The 25,000-nt window shown below is 49.6% G+C and overlaps 1 protein-coding gene across 3 annotated transcripts in view; it reads left to right on the plus strand.

The window, feature by feature from the left end:
• The window catches only part of LOC134089512 (phosphatidylethanolamine-binding protein 4), a 77,938-nt gene that overhangs the window by 47,518 nt on the left and 5,420 nt on the right, over positions 1–25,000 (plus strand). For all 3 annotated transcript variants that reach the window (XM_062543956.1, XM_062543957.1, XM_062543955.1), the window contains 2 exons: positions 14,093–14,138; positions 17,576–17,692. In XM_062543956.1, the coding sequence (XP_062399940.1) occupies positions 14,093–14,138; positions 17,576–17,692 (163 nt within the window). The remainder of the gene's footprint in view (positions 1–14,092; positions 14,139–17,575; positions 17,693–25,000) is intronic.

Below are 25,000 nucleotides of genomic sequence, written 5' to 3' on the forward strand. Positions count from 1 at the left end.
AAACCTGTCATCTGTTTTCTTTTTTTTTTTTTTTTGTCCTTTGCATTTTTATATTATTATCTCTGTTTTCTGTGTTCTGTTCTCTCTTGAATGCTGTGTGTGTATTATGCTGACACTGAGGAGTTAAGTTCATTGCATTTACCAGTGGCTTAAGTAAATCATATTCATATAGAAAAAAGAAAAGAAAACAAGGAAATATGTTTTTTTTTCTTTTGTCTCTCTATACTATATATTTCTCTCTTTCTCTCGGTGTCTCTCTCTCTCTCTCTCTATATATATATATATACTGTATATATAATCTTTATGATTATGTGGTGGCAATTCCTGAGCGCTCATTGCCAGTATGATGTCCTTGGCTATTGTCAGGCCAAAGCTTGTTTGCTCATGCTGTCAGTGTGCATCCTCAGGCCCAGCTCGATTCCCTCCCCAACGCTGTGAACTCAATCTCCCAGTGAAGTGTCAGCAAGTTTGTTTTATGATCCTCACAGGTGAAGCCCAATCACCAGCACCTCGTCTGCTCAGGAAGACGAGCCTTTTTGTTTCCGCAACGAGTTCAAAACCCGAGCGTTTTTTTGTTTTATTTTTTTTTATCACATTAGGCGCTCACGTCTTCATTGAGAGACACCCCCCCCCCCCCCCTTGTGTCTGCCCGGTCTCAATACGGAACAATAGCGCTCTAACTCGGCCGTGCAGCTGAGGGAGGTCTAGAAGGAGGACGGCTTCATTCAGCTGCAGACTCGAGGAGGCCTGACGCCAGGGGTGAGAGCCACTGGCGGTCGTTGACCCAGACACTCCCTCCTGTCCCACGTTCACACTCCCACTCGCCCGCTCAGCCTGCACACACACACACACACACACACACACACACCGCATTTTGGCAGTCGTTTTCTTAAACACAATGCAGGTGAGGTTTTAAGTGTGTGTGTGTGTGTGTGTGCTCTCTTTTTTAAAAAATATGAATGGATTTATTCTTTCAGATGGACAGAAGTTCTTTTACTGTCTTTGTACTGAGAAAACAAACTGGTTTCAACCAGAGTGAATGTCTCTGTCTGTTGTGTTTGTGTATGTTAATGTGCCTTAGTGTGCATGGCCTTGCAACTGTGCATACTGTATGTGTATGCCTGTGCATGTGTACAACATGGAATGTGTGTGTGCCTGCACATGGGCATACTGTACATGCATGTGTATTTTCATGAGTGTGTGTGTGTGTGTGTGTGTGTGTGTGTGTTGGCTATGCATGTCTAGTCCATGTTGTGAGTCTGCACCATCATCCTCCTCTCCTCCCATGATCCTCCTCTCCTCTCCAGCAAGGGCCTCACCTCTCCCCATTAGAGCTCTCGCGGGCCCGATACGCAGCGCAGCCACGTGGGCCATCGTGCCTCTCCCTCCCCCTCCTCCTCCTCCTCCTCCTCCTCTTCCTCCTCCTCTTCCTCCCGCGAAAAGAACAACTTACGTAAGAAACCTCCGCTCGGCGCCATGCCCGTCCACGCGCGCCACTCTCACGCTGCTGCTCTGAACCATGCCGCTGATGCTGCTGCGTTCTCCCGCATCCTCTCACCATCGCCACAACCACTTGCCCTCCCTTCCCTTCCCTTCCCTTCCCTTCCCTTCCCGAATGCTGCTGCTGCTGCTGCTGCTGATGCTGCAGACGGTGCCGGGGAATGCGGTTGCCAGGGTGGAGGTGACGGAGGTGGTTGGCCAAATGCTGGCGGGCGCGCCTGGGCCGCTAACGGTGGGTGCGGAGGCTGCACCAGCGCGCGAGCCCCGCGAGCGTGGGACCCGGTGGCGGCGAGGCCGACGCGGTTCGCGGCGCGTCAAAGTCGAGCCGAGTCGAGTCGAGGGGGCTCGGCGCTTTGGAGTGCCTCTCTCTCTTCTTCCCTCTCCCAGGGAGTTGGCTCGCTCGCAGCGCACATCTGCCCAGGCTTTGATAAGTCCCCCTCTTTTGATGGGCTTGACAAGCTTGTGATGGTTGTGCTTTAACACTGCAGCAGTGAATGATTCCTTTTTTTTTTCTGTGGACAGTCCCTGCAAGACACACAGAGAGACTGTCAGAACAAGATATGCTCGCACCTTTTCTCTGGAGGGCTTTTGGAGAGAGCGCTTAAGGTTTTTCCAGGTCATGTTCCTGGGATTTCGACGATAATATATTAGGTAAATTCTGAGATGATTCTCCTTAAATACCGCTTCCTATGACTCTCATCCCCTCTCTCATCCCAGCATTGAGTCTCATTCTATAATGCAGTACATTATCCTAGATATATCACCTCTCCAAGAAAAGTCCCCAGGCCCTCAAAAGCCCTCCATAATCCAGTCTACCATGCTACAGACAGCAAGGGGTAAAGAGGAGAAATCACACTTGGATCCCGTCCACAGCCAAGCCTAGAGCCGCTCACAATAAAGGCGCTTCCTTTAACTGTGCCCCCTCTCCTCTCCTCTCCTCTCCTCTCCTCTCCTCTCCTCTCCTCTCCTCCACACCCACGAGCATTGTGAAGCAAATGCCGCTTCCTCCATGAGAAGATTTCGTAGACGCTGCTACAGACAATGTTCCCCCACACAAGCTGGTCTCCCTCTCTCTCTCTCTCTCTCTCTCTCTCTCTCTCTCTCTGTTCTCCACTCTTCTCTCTCTCTGTTCTCCACTCTTTCTCTTTCTTTCTCTCCCTCTCTGTTACCTTTCTCTTTAAAGCAGGATCTCTGGCACCGCTCTGGCCAACGAGAAAGAAAGCGAGCGAGAGGGAGAAAGAGGGTAGAGAATGGAGGGAGGGATGAGGGAGGGATGGAGGGTGGGGAGGGCTCGGCAGGAGACAGGTGGGGGCTGGTGATGGCTGCCTACCTGGTCTTGCATAAGCCAGCAAATCCTGGCAGAGCTGGACACGCCACCAGGAAAAAAAAAAAGAGAGAGATGAAGACGAGGGAGCCGGGGGAGGGGTGGAGACAGGGAGGCGAGGCCAAGGCCGTCGAGGAAAGCCCCTCCGCTGAGGGGGAGCATTGTGAGCGCGCTCCCCTCTCGGATGAGGTGAGGAGGAGGAGGAGAGGAGAGGAGAGGAGGAGGAGGAGGAGGAACGGCACACTGATACGAACACCTCACCCACAATTTAGCTCGCCCAAAATAGCCAGCGCTTCAAATTCATGCCCACAGCGCCGAAAAAAAAAAAAATGAGCATCAATTATGCCGTGCCAGGAAGAAAGATGCAGAGCACCAACTGAAAAGCTCAGTAGAAGAAAAAAAAAGACACCAACGATAACACGCTTAAAGACTTCAGAGTACATTTTAACAACACACTTAAAAAAACTAAACGGGGGAGGGGGAAGCCATGGCGCGTTCATCAAGGCCAAAATATTTAAGCACTTCCCAGTAAAGTACCTCTCAGTAAACATCTTCAGACTTTATGGAAATGGATGAACTCTTGAGGTGCCATATTTTGCTCTCTCTCTCTCTCTCTCTCTCTCTCTCTCTCTCTCTCTCTCTCTCTCTCTCTCTCTCTCTCTTTCTTTCTCTCTCTCTTTCTGTCTTTTATGCTTAATGCAGAAAAGGCTGTTTGAGATGTGCGCTGCTGTGTTTAAACATGGTGATCTGGTTAACATTGACAAATGAGGTTAATCATTTCTCTATAAAGCGCTGTATAAATAGGTGATGTGTAACGCTGTACAAAAGAGGAACGTTGTCATTAATGTTTAACCTCACTTAGTCCAAGAAGTATTAGCACACAGTGTTCAGTATAGGAAACCCCACTCCACTCTAGGTGCCTCTGCATAGCTTCATCATGCATCTCTATCCCTGTGATAGTTAATGATGATCAACGTATGAGCTTAATTAATGTATCCTCACCGTAGGCATTCAGAAAAGTCTTGCCATATTTTGTTAACAAGAAATCGATGTGCTAAACAATCCTTCAGGTCCTGATGTCCATTTCTCAGTTTATTTTTTCATTGCCTTAGCTGACCTCACAGCCAGAAAAACATTCAGCCTTTAACACTGGCAGTGCCTCTGGTGCGTGATCTGTTTTCAAGTGAGTTGAACTGAGCGCTTGTAAACTTAAACATAATGTCCTCTGTTGGCATCATGGTGCATTCTTTCCCTGCAGAAGATGCTGCTTCGTCCTGTTGGATGCATCTCCTCGTTGTGTAACATCACACCGAGGAGTCCTAAAATATTCAGTGAGACCTCTGATCTGTTCTATCGACCATTACCGCATCAGGGAGGGGGGGGGGGGGGGGTAAAATCTTCCATTGCTGTGCGGACTTCTTCAACAACAATTAGTCAGGCAGCAGGCAGTTCTATTTCTGGTTCTGGTTCTGACTTTTTTCTGTCTCTCTCTTTCTCTTTCTCTCCTTCTCCCTCTCTCCTTCTCTCCATCCCTCCCTCCCTCCCTCTCTCTCTCTCTCTCCAGCTTTCTCTCTGTGTCTCTCTTGCTCTCTGCCGCCGCTGCTGCTGCTGCTGCTGCTGCTGCTGCTGCTTCTCTGGTGAAACTCCAAAGCTGTGTATAGATTTCTCAGTGCTGATGAAATTAAAAAGACAGCACATTGTGTGTGGTGTAGCCTGCAGCGACGCGCTTTGCCTGCGAGTTCACGATACGGGGTTGAGAGGGGAGTTCCTTTGGGGGGGATTAAATAGTTCTCTCTTTCTGCCCCCCCCGCCCTCCCCTCTCTCTCTCCCAACTCCTCCCTGCTTTTGCTCCCCCACCCCCTTTTCTCTGCCTCCCTCACTGTACTGGAGCAGAAACAGCTCACAGGGCTGAGTGGCAAGGCCGTGTCTCCGCGCCGCCGCTCGCTAGCGCAGCTACGCTCACAGGTAGGAATGAGCAACGGGGTCAAAGGTTAAGAGGGCTGCGGTTCACAGGCCCCGCATCCCATCCAGAAGGGGCCGCGCTGAACTCGCTAAAACAAAAACACACCGCTTAAGGACCTACCGCCGTCAGGGGCGATAAGTTTTCATGCATAGCCATGGTTCACAGCAACAGCAGCGGTATACTCAACGCAGGGAAGGCCATGTGTCAGAGGGCAGTGTGTGCGGCATTAGGGGGGAAGAGAGAGAGAGAGAGAGGGAGGCCTCTTAGTGCGTTAAACAAACGCAAGTGCAAGGTTATTGTCTCGCAGTGTTTTGGAGCCGGCCTCGACTACGCAGAGCACAGCCAGGCGTCGAGATGTGGATTGAGTGGAGCACTGATGCGCGGCGTTGAGAGTGCCGCTTTCGGAGGTGAGGGGCGGGGAGAGGAACGAGGATCACTTCCTCTTCCCTCTGGCGAAAGACCAGTGTGCACTCGTCTGTTTGTTTCTCATGCATCGCAGAATTCCCACTGTAGCCTAGCCTCCATTTTTTATTCAGCAGAGCTATTTAAATTTCGATTTTCTTTTTTTCCTTTTTTTTTTGTAATGTCTCATTTTCTCGGGAGAAAAAAAATTCAAATGTGTATGAGTATAGCAATTACATTGTGTGTTTTCATAGTATGATTTCCACAGGTGAAAAAAAATGGAATTAACAAAGAAGCATTTTGCCCTCGTAATTACCATTCAAACAATTATGTACTTAGTTTTCTTCCAACAAATGCATTCGGCATCATTGTTTTTCCGCAGTGACGGTAGCGGCCTGCGAAGCACCCATAAGACTAAAACCTTTCATTCCACCAAAGGCCGTTTTTTGGTCACCATCAATAAAAGCATAAAAGCATTTATTTCCCACGTTTGTCAAATTAACAGCATACTCCATCTCCCACAGGACCTGTGGTTCATTAACCTGCATGTGAAGTGGGACTGGTTTCCAGCGGTAACCGTAACCTTGGCGCCATCTCCATCTCAATTATAATAAAAGAATTAAACATTGACAGCAGCAGCGATTCAAAAACAGTGCTGCACGCTGACGACTCTTCAGTCCCTTTGTGTGCGCTCTCATCAGTAGACGCACAGAGAGAGAGAGAGAGAGAGATGGAGATAGACAGAGAGAGATAGAGTGAAAGAGAGAGTGAGTGATAGAGAGCGAAAGAGAAAGAGAGAGAGAGAGAGAGAAACAGAGAGAGTGAGAAAGAGAGGCTCAAAAGCACACTCGCCGTCCTCTCCTGATCTTCTACCTGTCTAATCACTGCAAAGTCGGTTGATTGAACACGTGCTAATTTATGTATGAAAGACAGACGACGTGTATTATTGTTGTTGCAGTCGGTGTCTGTGATTGTGCACTGTTGCTTCAGCGCATTCCTACATTGCAAAATAACAATGGAACAAAGGCTTTGGCCGCTCAACACAGTCTGCTGGTGCAGTAGCTGTGCCTTGGTGAAGCCAGCCTTCCGGCAGCAGGCTGTTCTTAAGGGATTCTGCCGGATAAATTTCACCTCACACACACCGACCCATATTTTTACCTTCTTACCTGTGTTCTGAGCAGAGTATTTTCTCCTCCCCAGATAACTGAGTTTCACTTTGCCTGTATGGCACTGTACAGTACATATCTTGTGATCTTAAAAGGATGTATTCCCAAATAAGCAACTTTTACTTTGCCGGTCCAGTAGCCTACTGTGCATATTTGTGTTCGCCACATTTTACAGAAGCTTGCATAATGACGTATAGCGGGTATGTATTTTTTTTCCGCTGTTTGGCTTGTTACCGAAGCCTGTTTTAGCCATCACCGATTGTCTTTTTTTTACCCTTCTCCTTCGTTCTCCCCCCGTTGGCTGAGGTTTGGCATATCTGCCAGCGCGGCTCCCGTGCCGTGCCAGCCCATGCCGTGTGCGGTGGCGAGCGAGTGGGCAGGCCTGTCAGCGGTCCTGTCACGCGGGGTGTCCTGCACTGTGCCCCCTCATTTCCCTGTCCCCACGATCCCGCTCACGCCCCCACGCCCATGCCATCGACTCCGACAGGAATCACTTGACCTTGAACTGATTAGGAGTTTTTAATTACACGCCTGTTGAGCCCCCCCCCCCCCCCCCCCCCCCTCCTAATCCAACCCCCCTACCACCACCCACCACCCCAATAATGGCCCTTTTAATTGACACTCCTTTAATTGGAGGGTCTCCGCCCCCAAAATGAACTTCCTCCTCCTCGACCGCCACCCCCTCACTTAAGTCCAACAGGTCGCACAAAAGGAAATTTTGCAGCCAACGTTGGATTTTTTGGAAGCTGATAGTAATCTGGTGTGAAGTGCACCGAATTGCATCACTTCAGTCTGAATATCTGACTCAATTGGCTGCCCATATTTGCATGCCTCCGGTTGGCTCACCCGGTTCAAATACAGGAACATTGTACAGGATGTTACTGGCACTGCCTAATTACCAGATTCATTATCTGCTGCACAACAGCAGTGTGCGTGCGTAGCCAGCTCTGTTTGCCTTCTCCTCGTTGTTCTAGTCAGTTCTGCGTTGGGGAAACTTTTGAGAGCTTTGAGATTTCCTTACGCGCCACAAGGCCCAGGATGAGGAGTTCTTCTCTGCTCCAGTCCAGGAGATGATGATTAGCCAATACATGTAGGCTACACACTCGCACGTTACCTGATGCCTCTCTCTGTGTGAGCGAATCTAAGAGAGAAGAGAGTCTCTTCTGTGTACGTGACTGTGCGGTGTTATTTACAGTACATGACTCTGCGTGTGTGTGTTTGTGTGTGTGTGTGTGTGTGTGTAGGGGTGACCTGGCACCACTTTGTTTGCTAGCTGGTGCCGATACTGTCGGGGGTGAGGGTGAGTGGGCAGCTGTTGCGTTCCAGGATTCCCTCCGAATGAGTCAGCCAGTCCGCCAGCCCCCATCTCCCGCCTGCCGACTCACGCTGTTTGTTACCTTGGGAACTCGGTCCGGGGGCTTCCCTTGTCAGCGCCGCGGCTGAACACGGCGGAACAAAGTTTCGCCCGCTCGCTCTCTCTCTCTCTCTCTCTCTCTCTCTCTCTCTCTCTCTCTCTTTGCTTTGCTCCGAGCTTTTGCCAGAAAGAACATAATAATTAAGTGACCAACGAGCCACAGTGGTTTGGACGAGCTACAGTAATTAGCATTATCGAGTGAGCACACAAGTCAGCCTCCCAAGGGCCCTGATCTGGGGGGCTATGCACTCTAGTACAGCAGGTTGGGACTGTGGAGGCCAAGAAGGCCTCAGCGCAATCAGTGGTCAAACTCCCCATTTACTTGGTTAATTCTCTACCATTTAGATTGAATGTTAAAAACTCTACTAATGGGCTTTGGGTGGTAATTTCTTAAACCAGTGGTGTGAGTAATAAAGTATCCGCCTTAATGAGAATCACCAGTGTCACATCGTTTTCGCTTCCTGTCTCACACTGCCTATGTGTGTGTGTGTGTGTGTGTGTGTGTGTGTGTTTGCCCGTGGGGGGGGTGACGTGCCGGCTAGCGACACCGGCGCCGGTGAGAAGAGTCCACTCTATTAACTGGACTGTTTGCGTAGAGCTGAACTGTGTTCATTACTAAGTGGTAAATGGGCTCGCTCCGTTCGAGCTGCTAGAGCGGCAGAGGACTCGTTAGGCGAGTTAATTTGTAGGAACCAGCGGTGGGCAGTGAAGCGGAGCGCGTAGCAACTCCCCCACTCTGATGGCCACTCAAGGTCCAGGCAGGGCCATTACCACCATCATCATCATCACCACCGCCATCATCTTCCTCATCATCACCACAGCTCAGCTGTGTATTAAGGTCTGCTTTAGCTTGCATCACTCCACTGCTGCCCTGCCCCCATAAAGCCCATTCTTTTGTTTGAGTTCTATGCAGCTCCCAATAGGTCAGACCTATCATAGTGTTTCTCCTACATGAGTGCATTTGCCATTAGAATGGGTTTTAGTGTGTAGGCTATTGTATTAACTTAAAGTACTTAAAGCATACAGTATGTGGCGGTTGTAAACACACTAACTAGGACTCCCAATGTTGCATTTAATAGTAATGAATTATGATTTGTGTTTGTAGTCAATGTAGTCATGTCTGTGGTAGTGTGAATTCTCAATGTACAGATGAAGAGATAAAGATGCTAAAGATGGTGTGGGAACTTTTCTTATACAGTACAGTCAGTGCGTTCAACACACAAATGTAAATTGTACTTCTGAATTTTCATTGTTTACTAATTCATAATGGAGTCAAATGATCTGAAGTCAGTTGTAGTAGTCTTAGTCATTTCATTTTGCCCCCCAGATTGATTGTTTGTGGATCGCAAAACAGAATGGAAGCGGAGCTATTAATATACGTGTTGATTATGTAACTCAATTTTTCATGTGTGAAAGGAACCAAATGGCTAGTTTTGAAACACTGCTTTTCATGAGAGCCGAGCCTCAAAATGTCTGTTCTCCAAGCAAAGCGTGTCTGTCGTCTTGCGAATTCACAGCCCCTGCCGCCAACCGCGAAGGAGATTGAGGGGTGAGGAAGGCAGCCGCAGCGTTGAGGAGGCTACACAGAGAGTTTGGGTTGAGTGGTGGAGGAGGAGGAGGAGGAGAAGGAGGAGGAAGGTGAGGGAGGGATAGAGAGAGGGATGGAGGGAAGGAGAGCTAGAGGCAGGGGATGGATATGGTGGAAGTCCAGCCTCAGAAATAGAGCTGTGAACGCCATCTGTCCCACTCTCGCTCTGCTCTCCCCCGTCTGTTTAGCCCCGACTGAGGCACAGCGCAGCGCAACTCCTCTCCGCTCCTCTCCTCTACTCCTCTCCTCCTCTCCTCTCCTCTACGCTCCTCTCCGCTCCTCTCCTCTCCTCTCCTCTCCTCTCCGCTCCACTCCTCTCCTCTCCTCTCCGCTCCACTCCTCTCCTCTCCTCTCCGCTCCGCTCCTCTCCTCTCCTCTCCTCTCCTCTCCTCTCCTCTCCGCTCCGCTCCTCTCCTCTCCTCTCCTCTCCGCTCCTCTCCTCTCTGCGCCACTCTGCCACGCGGCCCCGGCCTTGGCGTCGCTGAGCACTGAAGGGAGGAGGGGTGGGGTGGGGAGGGGTGGGGAGGTTAAGGGGGTGGGGGATGGCAGTGTGGGTGCCACTCGCTGTTGTAGGTGTGGGTTTGGAGGGGGCGTAGGAACAGAAAGAGAGAGAGAGAGAGAGAGAGAGAGAGAGAGAGAGAGAGAGAGATGGCATTCTGGGAAAGTGAGTGGATGCAGAGAAAGAGAGAGAGAGAATGAGAGAGAGAAAATGAGATGATTGAGGAGGAGGAGGAGGAGGTGTGTGTGTGTGTGTGTGTGTGTGTGTGTGTGTGAGGGTGGTTTGTGTGTGTGTGTGTGTGAGTGTGTGTTTGCAGAGTGTAGCTGCCTGGGCAGCGCATGAGTAAGCCATGCTGACAAAGGGAAGATCTCACCCACACACACACGAGGACAGGGGTGGGTGGGCAAAAGCGGGCATCCCTGATAACCGGCCCTCCCTCCTCCCTTTCTCTCTCCCTCTCTCTCTCTCTCTCTCTCCCTCTCTCTCTCTCTCTCTCTCTCTCTCTCTCTCTCCTCCACCCACCTGCCCTCCCACCAGGTGAGTCCTGCCTGCCTGCTGGAGGATCCCGCGCCCGCGCTCCGGCTCAATGGAAGGGCCCTGTGCTTTCGCCCGCTCCCTCGCTCGTTCGCTCGCTCGTTCGCCCGTTGTGCGCGCGGCAGCGCGGAGACGAAGAACGCCTCTTATGCAAGCCATCCGAGGGTGTCTGAGGGAGGGCGTTAAAGGGCTTTGCATGCGGCGCGGATCAGACTCGGGCCCGTTTTCGGGAGCTCGGGTCCTTTTAGTCAGATGAAAATGCGCTATGTGGGCCCGCGCTATGTGGATGCAGCACGACCCACGAGAGGAAGGAGCGCCAGTGGGCTTCGATGGAATGTAAAGCCGGTATCAAAAAAGCGGCGAGTGCGATGATAAACTCGCTCCTTTTCAGATGCACATGCGATCCATCTGCTTTCCTCTTGTTCATTATGGCATCCTCCAAAAACAAAGGACAGATGATAAGCTATACACACAAAAAAATCCATTGCTATGTACATGTTTTGTTTTGTTTTGTTTTGTTTTGTTTTTTTAAAAAACAAACTGTCAAAAATGTTTACTTGAAGTGAGAATGAAATTGGAAAGGGCTTTTGTATAGCTCATGTATAGGCATGATACTGTATGTGCTTAATTGGAAAGCGGCTCATCTGAAGCCTGTGTAGAGGTGTCTGTGGGAGTGCGAGGGTGTGCTGGCCTGGCCTGTCCTGTCCCTAACGCTGCTCCTGCCCGGGCCGCCCCCGTGTGTGGTCTCCACAGGGGTCGGCGCTCATGTCACGGGAGAAGAGCGACTCTCCGCAGCCGCCGTCTCTGCGAGCCAGAGCTCCCGCCGCGACAGACAACCACACGTCCCGTCCCTCTCCTTCCAAACCCCAAGGGCCTCTCGTCTCTCCTCATCTCCAGGGCTGGACGGGCCGGTCACTGGTTGGGATCCGCGGTTGAGCAGATTTTTTTTGCCCTCTGAAGCTCTCTGGTTTCTAGAAACATCAGGTCACGGGGCTTCCGAATGCTGGAAGCAAATTTAACTGGTAATGACTACGTTGAGCGTGTCGGTGATTAGTTTGTTGACTGAAGTTGACGTTGATTTGGATGAATGACTGCATCATTAGTTGAGCAATTTCTTGATGAGATCGCTAAAAGGTCTAGGGGAGAAAAAAATCCAACCAAGCTACCTCCTACTACGTAGCCTAGCACTGCGTCCAAGACAAGAACAAAAGACATTTTTATCAAACTGTTAAACACGGCTACATGTGTGAATTTTTTCTTCCTTCTGTGCTTGCGTTGTTCACACACATTTGCAGTTTTTTTTTTTTGCCATTTTAAAACATGCGGATAACATTCTCCTTTCCAATACCCGGGAGTGAGAGGGCAGCCGGGCTCTGTGCGCGGGGTGAGGGAGAGATGCTGCCTCACAGACCAAGTGGGAAACCATGTGCCTTTTGCTCCCTGAGCACTGTTGACTACGTGTTGCCATGGCGACAGGCTCGGATTCCGCAGGCTGTGCAACTCTTGGGTTATTCTAAATAAAGCGGGTGTTTGTTTTTTCTGTCTTTCTTTCTTTCTTTCTGTCTGTTTTTCTGTTTTTTTCTCTTTCTTTTTTGCACTCCTCTCTCTCTCTCTCTGTCGATCATTATGTCCTGAAGTTTTAACTCATGTGCTTTGACAGAGGCAGTGTGCAGTGTCTTTGTGCTCTAGGCTGCGTTGGCAGGTCCTTCGTGATTTCCACAGAAGAGGGCTGCTCTCTGAAAGCAATGTATGCAAGAACAGAGATTGCTCTCGATGCATATTTATGTTTACAGACATTAAATGAAATGCCAACACTTAAGATATATTTAGAGCTGTATATTCTCTGAGAGAAAGGGTATTTCCAATATTTACCACTATCGCCCTCTAACAAGTAAATGCTAATGTAATGTAAAATGCATTAGCACATATAATGTGATTCATCTCATTTTGTTGGATGAATTGCATCACTACTGACTGATGTCAGTCAGTTGTCATGGTATGCACACAGATCTATCAGGTTGCAATATTCTTAAATGCAATGGCAATATAATATTACCTTATTCAGTAGTCACTCAGCGACTTATGCAACTTCATTTGAACATTCGAGTGCATGACTGAGGGAAAGATGAATGCCAATGCAAGAGCAAGTGTGCAAGTGCAAGTGATTTGGTTTGTGTTGTTTTACTTCTGTTTGGGGATACTGTGAACTGTTGTCATGCTCCAACATTTAAAACTCAGACATCAACATTTGTTCTGCTCCAAAAATCTTTTTGGTATCATTAGACCATGCATCATCATGTTATTATCACATAAATGTTTTCTGAAGATTAGACATCGACTAACTACTTTATTGACTAAATGCAATACATGTTGTATGCTGATCCCGAGCATGGCTGCAGACATGATGGCTTGATTATATATGTGTTATGCTAGCGAACAGGTTTGTGTTGTTCACACAGTCATATCATGTGAGCATCTATTGGGTGAATAGGTGTCCACACATTCCTTTTCTCTGTAATGGACAAAGACCTTGACAGGATATGTGCCAAAGTCTGATCTTATGATTTTTTTGCGAATGATCATTTCTAGTCATGTTGAGCACTCAGCTAAAGCTCCCTCCTCCAGAACATATTTCAGATCAGAGCACACTGTAGAGCTCTCCCCACCAAAGTGGACATCTGAGATAATAAAGTTACATTTTTAAAAAGTTCAATTTCGGTATAAAACTGAGAAGCTGTGTGAATGGCTTCATCATTAGCCTGCTCTCTATGTACATTCCCCAATGACCACAGGGGATACGTTTGTGAGGTGTTCCATCCACAGCCTGTAGGGGGCGATCAGGGGGAGTGAACAATGAGAGGAAACAGTGTTTCACTGAGTGCATTGTTCTGTGTGCTGCCTGCCTGAATGACTTACATGTGTCATAATCTTTGGAATTCAAATGGAAAGTGATATTAAGTTGGTCTTTGGGGTTTCGACTGATATTATGGGAGAGTTTTAGGTCTAATGAATGGTTACTTCAAATAAGTAGGCCCCATGTTGTCCACCCACATAACCACACAGCCTTATAGCAGTAAAGGATGAAATATATTAGGCAAATAGTCGTCACTGTTGTTTTTTTTTTCACAGTCTGTATTTGACCACAAGCACCTTTAAGAATAAGGGTTTAAATATGACAAATGTAGGTATGCCCTTTCATATAAAAAAAAAAAAAAAAAAAAAGCACACTATTCATTTGTGCTCTATGCGAACACCGTTCCTAGGCAACTGGAAGTTAATGTACAATTAATAATATGGGAACTTGTCATTCTTGAATCCAATCACAGACTTAATTTGCCTGGGAATTGTCTTTGTCTCAAGATATTAAATATTGCCGGATCCCAAACGGGGGGCACATCGACATATCTAAGCCCAAAAACCCCCCACCAAGGCCAGGCACCTGCGCCGAGGAGAGCCTGGAGCTCAACTCCCATTAAGCCCCCTGGCTCTCAAACCCCCAGTGACGGATGATGTGCGTCTCAAAATGGCTCCCCTGTCCCCCATCACACTAATACAGCAGCGCAGAGCTGGGAGCCTGAGCAGCACTTGACTTGTGCGCTTTTAATGCTCTTCGTAAATTCCTCTGGTGATTGTTGCTGGACCTCTACTGCTATCTGACCACTTGTTTACTTGTTTACCGTGTCTGACCTCTGACCTCCACAGGGCAGTGTGCTGAGGACTGGGACCATCTCAGGCTCTGTGCTCTCAGGTACGTAGTGTTCTACACTTTAATACATTCAGAATCCTATACCTCTGGGCCGGCCTGTTCCATACGTGCCATATGCCGCTTGCTGATTTATTATTCACAGTATTGTGTACCGCATGACTTTCCAGATACACTATATATCGTGCTTGTGTTTCTGTCCTCGCCCCTGTGTTCTTGCCTGCTGATCTGTGTGCTGCTCTTTGGGCATGTAAACGTTGCATGAAGCAAATTTCGATGATGTGTTTGTATGTATGTATACGTTGGAGATGCTCCGCCAGCTTGACCCTTTGGCTTAATGTGCGCTCCATAGCTGCCTGCGCCAGGAGCCAGGGGGGGGGTGGAAGGGGAGGGGGGTGGACAAGGGTCAGCTCCAGACTCTGCTCCTGCAGCATTTTACTGCCCCCCCCCCCCCCCACTACACTCACATACATAGATGCACACACTTTCAATCTCTCTCTCTCTCTCGCACACACACACACACACACACACTCATACTCACACTCATACTCACACACACACATACACACACACACACACACATAATGCATACATAGACTCACACACACACATACATAGACTCACACACACACACACACACACACACACACACATACATAGACTCACACACACTCATACTCACACACACACATACACACACACACACACACATAATGCATACATAGACTCACACACACACATACATAGACTCACACACACACACACACACACACACACACACATACATAGACTCACACACACTCATACTCACACACACACACACACACACTCACACACACATACATAGACTCTCACACACACACACACAGACACACACACACACACACACACACACTCACGCTCTCCATGTCTGCATCTCACTCGGAGTGGTGATGGCTCCTTCTTAATGGCGTGAGGCGGCTGGAGCAGAAGGCCTGGGGAGCTGCTCATGGCCGAACATCATCCCCGCCACTGTGACACCCCCCACCCCCACCCCAACCCCTCCAACCCCAAAACCCCCCCCCCCCACTCCCATCCCCCAACGCAACCCCCCACGCTGGAGTAAGCTCAGGGCTCGCTCAGGCCCCCAGGAGAAGCACTGCGCGCCCTGTATATGTCTGTGAGGTGCACCAGCAGAGCGGCCGTGTGGGGGGGGGGGGTGTGGATCTGGCCGTGTGAGGGGGGGTTGTGAGGGGGGGTTGTGTGGATCTGGCCGTGTGAGGGGGGGTTGTGTGGATCTGGCCGTGTGAGGGGGGGTTGTGAGGGGGGGTTGTGTGGATCTGGCCGTGTGAGGGGGGGTTGTGAGGGGGGGTTGTGTGGATCTGGCCGACAGGAGCACATGTTTGTCTGCCGTCTGAGCGCCAGTGTCCACAGCATGTGTGAATGTGCTGCGCGCCTGAGGAGAGTGGGCTAACCTCAGTGCACAGCCTCAGTCTCTCTCTCTCACTCACACACACACACACACACACACACTCTCTCTCTCTCTCTCATTGTCTTTCTTTCTCTCTCTCTCTCCCCCTCTCTTCCCATCTCTCTCACTCTCGTCCTGTCATGGTCAGGGGTTACAAGAGAAAGCGGCTACCACGTTTCCTCTCAATGCTGGTCCCTCAGGCTCTCTCTCTCTCTCTCTCTCTCTCTCTCTCTCTCTCTCTCTCTCTCTCTCTCTCTCTCTCTCTCTCTCTTTCTTTCTCTCCCTCTCACTCAATCCTCTCTCTCTCTCTCTCTCTTTATTTTTTCATATTATTTCATGCACATGTGTGTGTGTGTGTGTGTGTATGTGCATCAGTTTGTACGTGTGTGTACGTGTGATTGTGTGTCTGTGTGTGTGTGTGTGTGTGTGTGTGTGCGTGCGTGCGCATGTGTGTGTGTGTTTCACATACAGCGAGAGCTCCCAGTGACCCGGCACAGCTGCCACTGCGCTGCTGATCATGTAGATGAGAGAGCGCCGTGCATCCATTAGAGGAGTTGCCAGCAGATTATGCACCGCGCAGCCAGCGTCAACAGCCCAATTGTGCTGCACCGTCCTCTCACTCCTCGCTCCTCGCTCCTCGCTCCTCACTCACATTCCATTCCCCGGCATCTGCCCCTTTCCAAAAACCCGCCTCGAAAAAACTCCGGGAAAAAAAAAAAAACGAAAAAAAAAAAAAAAAAAAGAAGCACACCAGCCAAACCTCTCCTTCTGACCAGGATGACCAGTGCTATTTAGAATCAAGCCAGTGCCCGACGGGAGCGCGCGCCAAGGCCGAGATGTTAGCTGGCATCTATATATTTATTCAGGCGTAACATTTACATTGGCACGGTGGAGTGCTATTAGGCAAATTGTTGTGGACTTGCCCGTGTCTGTGTTTTTGAGAGGCGCGGCGAGGCGCGGTTCGGGAGAGCCGTCGATGAGCCAGCGTCCGTCTCCTCTTTTGTGTGTGTCCCTCTCTGCAGAGTACCAGCGTCCGTCTCTTGTGTGTGTCCCTCTGTGTGTGTGTGTGTGTGTGTCCCTCTCTGCAGAGTACCAGCGTCCGTCTCCTTTTGTGTGTCCCTCTCTGCAGAGTACCAGCGTCCGTCTCCTTTTGTGTGTGTCCCTCTGTGTGTGTGTGTGTGTGTGTGTGTGTGTGTGTGTGTGTGTCCCTCTCTGCAGAGTACCAGCGTCCGTCTCCTCTTGTGTGTGTCCCTCTGTGTGTGTGTGTGTGTGTGTGTGTGTGTGTGTGTGTGTGTGTGTGTGTGTCCCTCTCTGCAGAGTACCAGCGTCCGTCTCCTCTTGTGTGTGTCCCTCTGTGTGTGTGTGTGTGTCTCCCTCTCTGCAGAGTACCAGCGTCCGTCTCCTTTTGTGTGTCCCTCTCTGCAGAGTACCAGCGTCCGTCTCCTTTTGTGTGTGTGTCTCTGTGTGTGTGTGTGTGTGTGTGTGTGTGTGTGTGTGTGTGTGTGTGTGTGTGTCCCTCTCTGCAGAGTACCAGCGTCCGTCTCTTGTGTGTGTCCCTCTGTGTGTGTGTGTGTGTGTGTCCCTCTCTGCAGAGTACCAGCGTCCGTCTCCTTTTGTGTGTCCCTCTGTGTGTGTGTGTGTGTGTGTGTGTGTGTGTGTGTGTGTGTGTGTGTGTGTGTATGTGTGTGTGTGTCCCTCTCTGCAGAGTACCAGCGTCCGTCTCCTCTTGTGTGTGTCCCTCTGTGTGTGTGTGTGTGTCCCTCTCTGCAGAGTACCAGCGTGCGTCTCTTGTGTGTGTCCCTCTGTGTGTGTGTGTGTGTGTGTGTGTGTGTGTGTCCCTCTGTGCAGAGTACCAGCGTCCGTCTCTTGTGTGTGTCCCTCTGTCTGTGTGTGTGTGTGTGTGTGTGTCCCTCTGTGCAGAGTACCAGCGTCCGTCTCTTGTGTGTGTCCCTCTGTCTGTGTGTGTGTGTGTGTGTGTGTCCCTCTGTGCAGAGTACCAGCGTCCGTCTCTTGTGTGTGTCCCTCTCTGCAGAGTACCAGCGTCCAAGGCCACCGCGGCACTCAGGGCTGCACCGCTACCAGCTCATGCTCTTCAGGCAGCCGGACCATCAGACGCTCTCGCTCAGCAAGGAGGAGATCGCCTCACTGGGTACACGCACACACACGCAGACACACACACACACACACACACACACACACGCACACTTGTAACACATGCACACATACTGTTTGTATTCACAAACTTACTCAAGTGACAAACTCACTCTCATATACAGTACAGACACATTTTCATTGCTTCAATTCGACAAAAACCTACATATGGTCATGCTTTTTTCTAAGAGAAAGCACTCACTCACACACACACACACACACACACACACACACACACACACACACACACACTCACACTCACACACAAAATACACCCTCAGTCATTCTACAGCCATGTCCGATGCCCCACTTGCACCAATTGTCCACACTGCTGTGTTGAGCAGTGAAATAACATGTAATTAGCTGCCCAGTGCTAACGTGTTGAACTTCGTCAGCTTGCGCTCTAATTCCCCTCCCCTCAAGTTCAGCTTTTCTCACAATGTTTTTTTTCTCGTCCCACTGAGCCTGAAATATATCCCTGACAACGATTCTGTACTAATAGATATCCCTGTTTCTGAGACCCCACTAGGAGACTATAGTCCAGCCATAAATAGCATGTCACCATACATAATGAGTAATTATGACCATGACGTCCCAGCCGAAAATGAGATTAAATTGTTGCCCATGCACAGACGGGCTGATGGCTTTTATTAATGCTAATGTTGTGCTTAAGAGTTCTTAAGGAGTGCCCCTTTACAGGAAGCGTTACCTATTAGTGGCGTGTGTGTGTGTGTGTGTGTGTGTGTGTGTGTGTGTGGGATCCTGCTGCTGGCGTGGCGTGCGCTCTCGTCTGCCTCGCTGACGGGGGAACGAGCTGCGTGAATAATGGGGACCGCTTGATCAAGGCAGACCGCGACGGTTTCCGAAGCCTATTTTCTCCAAGTGCTTGAACTTAATAAGGAAAATGCTAATGATGTTAGCTAGAGAGAGAGAGAGAGGGGGAGAGAGAGAGAGAGAGAGAGGGAGAGAGGGACGTTGTGTTGGAGAGTGTGTCTGTGTGCTTGCTGACAGGGTCCTGAGAAGGATGATGGAGGCCCACACGCCCACCTGCAATTAGTTTGGCAGACATCCCCCCAGCAGAAGGAAGAAACACACACACACACACACACACACACACACACACACACACACACAAACACACACACACACACACACACACACACGCATGGCCTCCAGTCACCGTGGCAACTCTGTGGCAGACAGGGCACCAAAAATACCCATGATTGGACGGCTAGGAGTCTCCAAGAGGCTCGCTCATGGACCAGTCTAGGGAGGAGAGGGAGAAAAGAGCTGCTGAAGGATTATCGCCGGTGAATGTATTCAGGACAGATTAACCCTGCCATTCAGCTGAGCTCACTTTCTGCCTGGGCAACCACCCCTAGGTTATTCTTTTTTTTTTTTTCCCCCGTTTATTTTTTGTGTGTGTGTTTTGCGTTTGTCTGCCGGGAAAAGAGAGTGAAGAAGTTGGTGTGTGTGAGTGAGTGAGTGACGGACGGACTGACTGACTGACTGTACTCCGGCGCACCTGGAGAGAGGCGTGGCCGTCTGTCTGCTCCGCTCTCGCGGCGCCGCGACTGATTCGCCGGGAGATCGCGCCGCGCGCCCGACATCAAGGCCGCGGCCGGGGAAGAGACGCGGCTGCCAGTCTTACCCCCCCGGCCGTTTGAAGTCTTGACGGCTTTGTCAGCAAACAATCCCGGCACATTAAGTCTGAAGTCTTTTTGATGTCAAGACACTGGGAGAGAAAAATGTCAAAATGGATAGATTTTTTGAGAGGATTATTTGGTTTATTGGTGTTTTCTGGGAGGACAAGTTGAAAATCTTTCTTCTTATCAAGGCACACTTTGCGAATAATGCTTGTCAAAATCAGTTAAAGTTTGGCAGGTCAAGCTGTGGAAGACACAGTTTTGGAAGGTGTTCCCATTTCCATGTATAATGTGGGTCTATTATTGGATCTTTCTCATGAATATCAAGTTTGAGCTGTGCCACTGAAGTACGGCTACGTAAATTCAGCTACCTCTGTGAATGCTACAGCCTGTGATATTGTCCTATTGGCGTCCATCCCCTTTCAGTAATTTTATTCTCTTTATTGCAACAAAATGACCATCATTGTGTTGATTTGTGGGTCCATTAATAGGCTGTGGTGCCCATTTCCTGCCTGTTCATAATCTCCAGATGAAAATGGCCTCAATCATTCTTTTTTAGCCATTCACTACTGAGATCCCTTCCATGAGTCTGTCTTAACCCCTAACTTACTTGCATGCACGCAGGCCTGGCCTGGCCTGTCCTGTCGTCCCCCCCCCCCCGTCCCCCGCCCCCCCCCCCCCCCCCCCCTCCCCATGTCTAGCCTTCATCTGCCACAGAATTAGACTGGACACACCCAGAGCTAATGCCCCGGGGCCTGGTCATCACCCGCGTTCAACTACTTCCTCTCTCTCTCAGAGCTGTCCTCCAAGGAAATGAAATTAAGGAATTTATAATAATCCAGCGCAATGATCGCCGTGTCAGTCGATTTGTCACCGGTCAAGATTTGTGACCAGAGGCAGGCGGATCGCTTGTTTTGGTTTGTGAGCGCGACGTGTATGAACTTTTTTGGTTGTTGTTTATCTTAGTCATCTTTATCTTTTCTAAAGTTGTGAGGCTCCATTACCACCTAATACGGAGGATTTCTCCGAGCTCTTGACTGAGCAGGCCTGTGCTTTTCACTTCACTTGTTCTCTCATGACTATCAAAATAAGTGTGTGTGTGTGTTTATGTGTGTGTATATATGTGTGTGTGTGTGTGTGTGTGTGTGTGTGTGTGTGTGTTACAGCAGTTTATATTTAACCTGCCTCCGCAAAGACAGCAGGGAAACTCCCATCTTCATCCTCCCGTGTGCCCTGTCGTCCAGGCAACATCGAGGACGTTCCCGGCCTCGCCGCAAGATCCCGGCCGGAGCGGCGGCGGCCGGCGGTTGCGGGCCAGACGCGGCGCGGAGCCGGCCCTTTAACGCTCCTCCCGGCTCCTCCTTCTCTCTCCATCGTTAGTGTCCATCGCGTCCGTCCGTCGGCCGTGCGTCCGCCTGCCTCCCCGGGCCGTGGCGCGCCACCAGGGGACATCCCTCAGGCCGGCTGACACTAATTGAGCTGATTGGTGGGCGAGCAGCGAGGAGCGCCGGGGCCCGTGGGTGTGGAGGCTCCTAATGGCCATTTCCCACTTCCACCCGCCCCGCCGCCCTGACTCCATTTGCCGGCTCTGATCCCACCGCTGGCCCTCGCTTTCATCTGCGGATGTCGGCGTGGCAACTGTCGCGGGGCCCAGACCAATGACATGATGATGTGGGGTGGAGGGGGTGGGGGGAGGGGGTGGAGGGGGGAGTTAGGGGCTCTGGAGTGAGTGGGGCAGTGATCCTTATGGTGGCAACTTGTTGTGGTGTGTGTCTCTGTGTGTGTGTGTGTGTGTGTGTGTGTGACTGTGTGTGACAGGATGCACTAGTCTGATCAAATCAATGTGTCTTTAAAAAGGAGTATAGTGTAGTAGAGTGTAGTAAAAGGAGTGTATATAGTATATATTTTATTTGTTAAACAGTATACAGTGTACTTTATACATTTGTGTAAATGTGTATTAGATTTGATTCGATTTGATTAAATTCAACTTTTTCCTAATCTAATCTAATACACATTTATTATATGTATATTATATTTGTATTTGTATGCGTGCATGTGTACCTGTGTGTTTGTATGTGCATATGCTCATGAGCATGTGGGTATGAATGAGTGGGTGTGTTTATCTGTGGGCGTGTGTATTGTGCGCACATATGTATGTGTGTGTGTGTGTGTGTGTGTGTATATGCTTACGTATGTGTGTGTGTGTGTGTGTGTGTGTGTTTGCTATGAAAAGTGGGTCATCAAATGGACAGGGCCAGCTGGTCGTTGCACAAGTGGCAGGGAGGGGTGCGGAGCAGAGGGCAGCGTACCCAGCCTGCGGGCAGCAGGGACGTGACCACGACGGTGGTGGGGAATCCCCACACCCTCCGCACAACCCACAGGGCCCAGTGTGTCAATGCTCGTGACCGTGCCAGGGGTTCCACAGACCTCGATGACGAGGGCAAGGCGTGGGTGCGCACTCACACACACACACCAACACACACACACACACATGGGGCCGGGTGCTAGTGTCACTTATCTGCCAGTTGGCATGGACAGTGTGTACCAACAGCCAAGGACACGGGCCACCCCTTTGCCAGCCTAGAGGTGAGACTACCATTGTGGCAACCAAGCCTCAATGCCATGGTGGAGAGTGTGAGGCGGGTTACAAAAGAAAGGCTCTTGGGTTTGTTTTTAGCTCCTCAGTGCTGAGGCTGTGGGAAATGTCACCATTTTGTAATCTGTGGTTAGTCTTTATGCAGGAGATAACAGGCTGGAGATAGCAATTTGCCTAATATCTTTGCACCATGTGTCAGTCATACAGTAGTACAAGGATAGCAGTAGTATGCATCATCACTTGCAAAGTTGAGCTGAAAATCCATGACCAATGCCGCACATGTAATGGATGGATTGCGTAAAATGACGGCAATTTACTATTTCAGTATTTCTCTCAACATTTATCGTGAGAAAATAATTAGACAGATGCAGATACATTGTTGTGAAATCAGTGGCTATTGCTATTTGGATCAGACCTTTGTTTTCTAGAATATCAAATGTACACCTTTGTGTTAAATAAATGAATACACAAACACTTCATAAATGAAGTCAAAGTCATTATGAATGATCATAACAGGTGGCCCTCTGGACATCTGGACACAGTGAGTGTCCACTCTCGTCTTGTTTCCGCGCGTGTATGATGGCGCTACTGACATCCCAACGGTACTTTCTGTTCCTAACTGTAGTTGTTTAGAGAGGTCAGGGAGGTGCAAGTCCATCTTCACACACACACACACACACACACACACACAGAGAGAGAGAGAGAGTAGAGTAGAATAGGCCTTGTGTGTGGTGTACAGTATGCCTGGTGCTGTGGAGCGCTCCTGGGCTGCCAGCTGATATTGCCGCCTCAGCAGAGTCCTCAGCGCAGTAATTGAAGCCATTTGCAACAGTGTGGAGTGTAGTAATGGCCAGCTTGGAGTCGCCCACCCACCTACTGATCCCATCATTAATCAGGCCTCCAGTCAGACAGACACACACACACACACACACACACACACACAGAGAGAGACACGTACACACATACACACGTACACACACGTACAAAACTCATACACATGCACACACACACACACACTCCCACACACGTACACACACATAGCCTACAAATGCACACACAGGTATGTACACACACACACACACGCACACTCTCTATCTCTCTTTTACACATATGTACACACACACAAACGCAGTCTTACTTTTTATACACCTTATTTGATTCCAATATGAGTCAATTATATGTTATTTTATTTTTTGTATCAGGAGTCAGTCAACATTTTTCATTCAGACCATTTCATTCCGTTTCAGTCATACTTCCTGACTGATGTACTGTACATTGGTGCCCTGCGCACTGAAAGGACATACTCATAAAGTAACTTATTTTCTGTTGTATTATTTCACACTCTCTTTCTGTCTGTCTGGTTCTGTATCTGCACACTTGTGTGTGTGTGTGTGTGTGTTAACTGCCTATATACACACAGGGATAGGGTATGGGTCAGGCTTCACTCAGTCCAGTTCATTTCACTCTCTAGATTCTTAGAGGCTGAACTAAACTTGGGAATGGACTAAAAGAAGGGAGAAATAGGCCACGTTTTTGCACACGTTCATTTTATTGAGCAGACGCGTGCTATCGTATAGTGCCTTCTTCCATGTGCTAAACAGCCAGTGCACTCCCAAGTCCCTCACTGAGAATAAATATGTACACTAATAATAAATAAATAAATCCATACTAACACTAATAAATATGCTTCTAGAATCCATCTGCTCGCGGTGTGTATACCATCTCGACAGTAATTCTCCGTCATTCATGGCACACAGAGTGTGTATGGAGTACTCTTACAGGAGAGTGTTGATTCGGGCCCCAAATGGCCAGCTTGTGGCATTCATGCACACTGGTTCCTAAACATCTCGTCAGATCCAAAAGCAGAGCTCTTGACTTGTGCAGTGATATTGCAGATGGCTCAGCGCTGTGTGGGCAGGGAAGAGAGGGCCCCATGCTCTGCCATGTTGTGATGAGTCACACTCTCTATCTCCATCTCCATCTCTCTCTCGCTCTCTCTCTCGCTCTCTCTTTCTCTCTCTCTGTTTCTGCGGTGAAATTGGAAAAGCCCCCTCCGTGACACTTTTGTGCTCTTTCTCTCTTGGTCTTTGGTCTTCTCTCTCTCTCTCTCTCTCTCTCTCTCTCTCTCTCTCTCTCTCTCTCTCTCTCTCTCTCTCTCTCTTTCTGTTTCTCTCTCTATATCTCTCTCTCTGTTTCTCTCTCTCTGTCATTCTCTCCTTTCCCTCTCACTCTCTTTCTTTCTCTCTCTCTCTCTTCTCTCTCTCTCTCTCTCTCCTATAGAGTGCAAGGTCATACACTTGTCACACACCCCTGTGGTAACACACTGTAGTATACCTCTTCAAAGATTCATTAGATAAGCAGTTTTCTCTGTCCTAACATACACACATACCAGTACAGTCACAGGCACACTCTGACACACAGACACACACACCCACACACACCAGCTTCATTAGCAGTTTTCTCTGTCATGACATGGATACACATGCACACCAACAACAACACCACCATAGTCTCTTATTCACTGAAACACATTTACACAACCAACTCCCTCAGTCAGTCAGTCACTCACACACTCACACACCCACTCTCTCTCACACACACACACTCACACACCCACACACACACACACACACACACACACACACACTCACACCCGCCACGTGCTTCCCCTGCAGGTCACACCAGCGCAGAAAACAGTGGAGAGAAAGTGACTCTGAAGGAGGCGGGGCCCCTTGAGAGGAAGAAAGTTGCAACCTCACTCACTCCCTCCCTCCCTCTCTCGCTCGCTCGCTCGCTCACTCACGGCTTCCTATCAGCGCTGCGTTCCATGAGCAGGCATATCGGAGGAAGTGGAAAGAGAGCGTCGACTAGTGTTGCCGAAATGAGCCCTAAATAGACACCCCGCACGCTATTTTTGGGCCCTGTGTGTAAATCAGGGTGTTAGCTGGACTCCTCCCTGGGCCTGTGATGACAGTAGGAGACACCCGTGGGCTGGCCTGGGCTGGGCTGGACTGAGCTGGACTGAGCTGAGCTGGACTGGGCTGGCCTGGGCTGGGCTGGGCTG

This window comes from Sardina pilchardus, chromosome 8, assembly GCF_963854185.1.
Source record: "Sardina pilchardus chromosome 8, fSarPil1.1, whole genome shotgun sequence".
Classification (NCBI taxonomy): Eukaryota; Metazoa; Chordata; class Actinopteri; order Clupeiformes; family Clupeidae; genus Sardina; species Sardina pilchardus.